The sequence below is a fragment of the Cervus canadensis genome, chromosome 29 (genome assembly GCF_019320065.1).
Source record: "Cervus canadensis isolate Bull #8, Minnesota chromosome 29, ASM1932006v1, whole genome shotgun sequence".
Taxonomy (NCBI): Eukaryota; Metazoa; Chordata; class Mammalia; order Artiodactyla; family Cervidae; genus Cervus; species Cervus canadensis.
Genome location: NC_057414.1, coordinates 24,644,476 through 24,651,223, shown reverse-complemented (window position 1 = coordinate 24,651,223; position 6,748 = coordinate 24,644,476). Strand labels below are relative to the sequence as shown.

General features: G+C 39.8%; 1 protein-coding gene across 1 annotated transcript; it reads right to left on the bottom strand.

Moving 5' to 3' along the window:
• Nucleotides 1–5,316: 5,316 nt before the first annotated feature.
• On the bottom strand, nt 5,317–6,252 carry LOC122431407 (olfactory receptor 10G9-like). The gene has a single exon (XM_043452726.1). The coding sequence runs from the start codon at nt 6,250–6,252 to the stop codon at nt 5,317–5,319; it is 936 nt and encodes a 311-aa protein (XP_043308661.1).
• Between the last annotated feature and the right edge of the window lie 496 nt (nt 6,253–6,748).

Sequence of the window (6,748 nt, the reverse complement as noted above, 5' to 3'; positions counted from 1 at the left end):
AAGGGTGAAACAGGAGAGTGAAAAGGTTGTCTTAAAACACAACTTTCAAAAAACTAAGATCATGTCATCCAGTCCCATCACTTCACGGAAAATAGATGGGGAAACAGTGGAAACAGTGACAGATTTTATTTCTTGGTCACCAAAATCACTGCAGACAGTGACTACAGCCACCAAATTAAAAGACACTTGCTCCTTGGAATAAAACCTATGACAATCCTAGACAGAGTATTAAAAAGCATATAGTCAAAGCTATTGTTTTTCCAGTAGTCATGTATGGATGTGAGAGTTGGACCATAAAGAAGGCTGACTGTCAAAGAATTGATGCTTTTGAACTATGGTGCTGAAGAAGTCTCAGGAGTCCTTTGGACAGCAAGGACATCAAACTCGTCAATCCTAAAGGAAATCAGTCCTGGATATTCATTGGAAGGACTGATGCTGAAGCTGAAGCTCCAACACTTTGGCCACCTGATGTGAAGAGCTGACTCATTGGAAAAGACCATGATGCTGGGAAAGATTGAGGGCAGGAAGAGAAGGGATGACAGAGGATGAGATGGTTGCATGGCATCACTGACTCAATGGACATGAGTCTGAGCAAACTGCAGGAGATAGTGAAGGGCAGGGAAGCCTGGTGTGATGCAGTTCGTGGGGTCACAAAGAGTTGGACACAGTTTAATGACTGAACAGCACCTACCATGCGTAAAATAGATAGCTAGTGGGAAGCTACAGGATAGCGGAGGGGGCTCAGGTTGGTGCTTTATGATGACCTAGAGAGGAAGGATGGGGATGTAGGGGATAGAGGTCCAAGAGGAGGGGAATATAAGTAAATGTATAGCTGATTCAAGCTTCCCAGGTGGCACTAGTGGTAAAGAACCTGCCTGCCAATGCAAGAGATATGAGAAACACAGGTTCGATCCCTGGGTCAGGAAGATCCCCTGGAGGAGGTCATGGCGGCCCACTCCAGCATTCTTGCCTGGAGAATCTTATGGACAGAGGAGCCCAGCAGGCTATAGCCCATAGGGTCGCAAACAGTCAGACACAACTTAAACGATTTAGCAGGCAGGCAGGCAGGCGTAGCTGATTCACTGTTATACATCAGAAACTATCACAACTTTGTAAAGCAATTACTCTCCAATTTAAAAAAGAAAGAAAGAAATTCAAAGAGCATTTTACAGTAATTAACATATGATATTCATATAGCATCTTTTGGGTTCCATAAATGTTTCTTTCAAACTCTAAGCATGACCCCTGGTCACTTTTGATAGGATGGGTATCCAAAATATGAGAACAATGTTCCTTGAAAATATTTTGCTGATGATAACCTTGATTGCAGAAAATGTCCCCTACATTTTACCAAAGAGGAAGAGATGTATTTTTGTCTTCATTTTGCCCACAGTGAGAAAAAGAGGATCACACTATAAACATTTGAGTTAACACCTTAGTGCAGTCTACCTAATGTTTCCACATGCCCACCACAGGGACAAGACAGGAATGCGTCTATTGGCTTCTTGTGGTTGAATGAGGCAGGTCCTGGGCAATATGTATGCCTGGTCTGGGCATTGAGATTATCAAAGAAAGAGATCTGAAATGTTTTGAATTTAGCCTGTTGTGTCCAAAGTTTCTCCCTGGAACTAAAACACTCAGAATGCATTATTGGCCTGCAGAGTAGAAGCTCTGTGAATTTGGGGTAAATGCCCAAACACATAAACTGAAACAGACTTTGTATTATTCATGTGCTACCTGTTATTATTATGATCTTTTATCTTCTATGTAATTTTATTTTCAGACTGTGACTCACGCAGCTACCTAACTTCAGCTAGATGCCATGTGGTTTACTATGGTACCACGTATTCACTTTATGACATTCTAAACCTCACTTGTTTACTTATGTGTTTTACATTTGGTGGTACACAGTACCAGAGTTTTTGCAGCACAAATACTGTCTTGATGTTCTGTATTTCCTGTTTCTTAAATATAGTGGGGGGGGGGTGTGTGTGTGTGTTTGTGTGTGTGTGTGTGTGTGCTCAGTCACTTCAGTCGTGTCTGACTCTTTTCAACTCCATGGACTATAGGCTGCCAGGCTCCTGTAGGTCCAGGGGATTCTCCAGGCAAGCATATTGGAGTGGGTTGCCATTTCCTTCTCCATAGGATCTTCCTGACAAAGAGATCTAACTCATTTCTCCCACATTGGCAGACAGATTATTTACCACTAAGCCACAAGGGAAAACCTGTTAGCTATTTACTTTTTATAATTTAACTATTTACTTCTATAATTTAAGATCCTTTTCAAGTACTAATTAACACAGAAAATATAGTATCAAGCAATCAGTCATACACATCATGCTACTACAAACAATATTTTAAAATTTCAGATTAACAGGGGAACGACACAATGATAATGAGTCTCGGAGGACAAATTCAGTGCTCCACAGCAGTTATTTCAAGGAGAGACTCAAGAGAATACATCAAAATACAGCATAATGTGTTGAAAGTTTTGCTCAGCTTTCGTCATTTCCTAAGTGGAAAGCAAACATCACTCTGAATTATTTGATTCCTTTTTATTATCATTAATAATGACATGGTGAAGTGTTTATACAATAAGGTAGCTCCAATTAATATCTGATAATATAAAGGATTGTTGACATATTCTAATTATCCATTACTCTTTGTTTTCTGAGATCTTTCATTCCATCCCACCTCTATCATCTTTACTTATCTCTTCTCTTATCCCTTTTTCAATTGTATAAATTAGAAATGTACAAGGAATGATTATGGGCAGACCCTCTGAGTTTTAGGGTAACTTTTACTGCTTCAATCATAGCACCTACAAGCCAAATGAGGGAAAAGAGGGGGGAAAATTCAGACGTAGGAAATTTGATGCAATAGCTTTATCTCCTAATGGAAATACCTGACAAACAAGGATTTGAACAAGGAAGGCAGGAATAGCATGGTGAGAAAGAGAAGGCCCCTGTTTAGGAGTGATATCTAATATTATGAGTGTGCATCAGAACTTGGGTCCCTCAGAAAGTATAAACATCCTGGGAAATGGAAAGAGCCTGTAACAGGAAGAACATCATAAAGAAAACAGACCAGGATTTCTGAAGGTGGATTACTACACAGGATAAGACAGTGTTTCTCCTTGAGGAGTCCACAACTTAATGTGGAGCATGTAAATAAGCAGTGTGATGAAGCGTTTAGAATCTAAGTCAGGCAGAGGTAGGGTAACTAAGGTATTTTTCACAGTATATGAGGGAAAGTTGATTTAAAACCTACATTTGATATGTAAACTACACATAACTGTACAAAATTCTGTGTTTATTTATTTCAGTGGTTATTGACATTCATTGATATTGCCCTGCTCCCCAAAAGTTAAAAGTTTCCTGATATTTAGTGATAGCAATGCAGGGTAGAATTTAACACAATGGGCTTTGGTGTCAGATATCTGGGGTTAAGCCTTTACCAAATTCCTTACTAACTGTGAGAATCTGAGTAACCATCCTAATCTTCAGTTTTGACATCTTATGTATCAACAGTACCTATTTTATAAGGTTCTTATAATGGTTAACTTATAAAATGTCCAGTATATCCCAAGCTCAAAAATGTTTATGCTTTTGTCTCTGAATTATTCTGGAATAATCTAAGACCATATAATTTTAATGTTTCATGGATTTTATTATGGTTGAATTATGTGAAAACTAGTAAATATGTGAATGCCAAATTTATCAAAATAATTAGAAAAATTACATTGTCAGTAATGGTGTTAATCATGACAGTAATTTATTATCAGTGATTTAAAGAAAGATATATTCATGCATCTTTCAAATATTATGTTAGTGGCTAGGGAATTGTTGAAATAGCTCATGAAAGAAATGATTCTGAAAATCATGCCATCTGACTGGTAGTCCCAGGTTTGAATTTTAAAACTTTAAGAATTTATTGTGAATCAGTATCACTCAAAGCACTTTTACTTCTACTAACTCATTTAATCCTCCTGAAAGTATTGTGAGACAAGATCTTTCACAGATGAGAAATAGAGATACAGAGCATAAAATTATTTCTAAACTTATTTGAGCCAACATTTGCTTTTGTCTGCATGCAGTTATAGCACTTCGTCCATTGCACTTGGAAGTCCACTTGTATGGGCTGTGTAGCTATTCATTGAGTTTTTTAGGGTGTTTTTTTTTTTACCAGGCCTCATTTTTCTAACTTGTAAAAGAAATATGTTGAAATTTCATACTACCAAGTGACTTAATTGCACTTTAATTTTTCTGCTTTCTAAATAGGAAGCACCCTTGGCTCCCTGCAATTTAGGGTGTCCTTGTCCTAGAGAAGGTTGAGGTTTGGTGAATCTGAATTTCCAAGACTCTGAAATATTGAGAGTGGGCGCTCTCTGAGCAGCATGACCATCACCAACATCAATAGTGAAATGACCCAGCATAGAATGGTTGTGCTGAATATGAGCACGTGGTCCATTAATACAAGAATTTAAGGTCAGATTATGTGATGGAGGCTGGAGGTGTCTGATGGTAGCTTCTTCTTGATCACACTGACCAAACCTGAGAAACTTCAGGGCTCGCTGAAGGTGGTGATGGTTCCCAGTCTCTGAAAGGAGCGTGTCAGAGCCACAGGTTGTCCTGGCAGACCTACCTAGAGAGACAGCAAGCTGCTCAGAAGTGTGGGACTCTCAATGTGGGAGCACTGACCAGGGTCAAATGTGCTGGGAAGAGGACTAGTTACTTTGGGACCTTCATGTACAACTCACACATACATACACACAAACACACACACACACAACCACAAAAAGAATCGAGGAGACAGGTACACAACTGCAACCATGAGTAAGTCACCTCTGATAATTCATGCTATCCTTGAACAGTGTCCCCAAAATTCTACATCCCCAATTTGTGTGCATAAGACGTAAACAAAAAAGTATATTGTCAATGTAAGTATATGTAAATAATTCATTCCTCTACATCCAAGATCCAGGCTGAACATTTCCTCCTTAAAAAGGTAAAAATGATGTCATAATTATAAGTCAACAAAACTAGGGAAAAAAGTAAAAAGAAACATGTTGCAGATAAATGAGTGAATAGCATGTTCACTGTAACTTTAAAAATTGCAATTTTTAAATCCCTCAAAAAAATCTGTGAAACAAATATTTCTAAGTAGTTTGTTTAAAGTTTAATATTGAGAACTATTGACAAAATACATTTCACATTGAAGAAATTATATTACAATATTATACTATACTATATTTCTATGCTATATTATACTACTTAATACTATATTTTTTAAATGAGCAAGTCTACATTGCAGAGATCATTTGCTCTGTGAATACATTACTTTGTCTTTAAACTTCAACAGAGCTTTCTTCACTTCCTTGTTCCTCAGGGTGTAGACCAAAGGGTTCAGAAGGGGTGTCAGCACAGTGTAGAAAACAGCCACAATCCTGTCCACAACCTCCTCAGAGCCTGGTCTCAGGTAAATGAAAACAAGGGGAACATAGAAGCAAAGGACCACGGTGCAGTGAGAGGCACAGGTCTGGAAGGCTCTCCCTCTCCCTGCCGAGGTGCGGATCTTCAGGATGGAACGGACGATGGACACGTAGGACAGCACAATAAGAAGAAAGCAGCCCAAGGCCACCACCCCAATGTTGACAAAGATCACCATCTCCACGGTGGACGTGTCTGCACAGGCCAGTTTGAGGATAGACGGTGCGTCACAGATGTAATGCTGGATCTGGTTGGGTCCACAGAAGGGCAAATGGAATGTCGGTGTGGTCTGGGCAGCAGAGTGCAGAGAGCCACTGAGCCATGTGGTTGTGGCCAGGATGGCACACATCCTCCCACTCATCATGCTGGTGTACCTGAGGGGGTAACTGATGGCCAGGTAGCGGTCATAGGACATGACGGTGTAGAGGAAGCACTCGGTGCTGCCCAGAAAGTCAAAGGAGTAGAACTGGGCCACGCAGCTGGAAAAGGAGATAGGACTGCCTTCTGGGGACACCAGGGTCATCAGCATTTTGGGCACAGTGACCGTGGAGTACCACATGTCAATGAAGGACAGGTTGGTTAGGAAGTAGTACATGGGGGTGTGCAGGTGGGGAGTCACTATAATCACCTGCATGATGAGGAAGTTCCCCACCACAGTGAGGACATAGATCACCAGGAAGATTCCAAAAAGGAATGTGTCCAGCTCTGGTGTGTGGGGAAGGCCCATGAGGATGAACGTTGTCACTAGGCTCATGTTTGTCATGTCTCCACGCTTTTGATCTCTCTCTATATATATGGGAATATCAAGAGCACCCAGCATTTAGTCGAGAATTGACAACTCATTCTCTGTATGAAGTCTGCATCACATATCATACATAATTCTAGAGTTATACTCCACTTTGCTTATCACAAGTCTCCTTTGTAAAAGGAGATAGAATGTTTTCATCTTCTCTCTCATTCTCAATGACATAGAGGCATACACAGTTATATGCAAAAAAATTGGTAGAAATTCATTGTAAACTTCTATTGGTGTATCATAATTGTCACTAACTTAGCACCATAAAACAATGCAAGTTTTCTATTTGGTATTCTCTGTGGGTCATGTCAGCTTGGTCCTCTGCCCCAGGCTTCACAATGTTGAAACCAAAGTTTCAGCTTGTTCTCTAATCTCACCTGAAGCTCAGGATCACCTGTCTCAGTGAAGATGTCAGTACAAAGTAAGATAATAAACATAAGGTATTTAGTAAAGTGCCTATGTT

What these genes read in the sequence shown, in the direction of transcription:
- LOC122431407 (XM_043452726.1), bottom strand. Translation starts at nt 6,252, where the DNA reads ATGACAAACATGAGCCTAGTGACAACGTTCATCCTCATGGGCCTTCCC.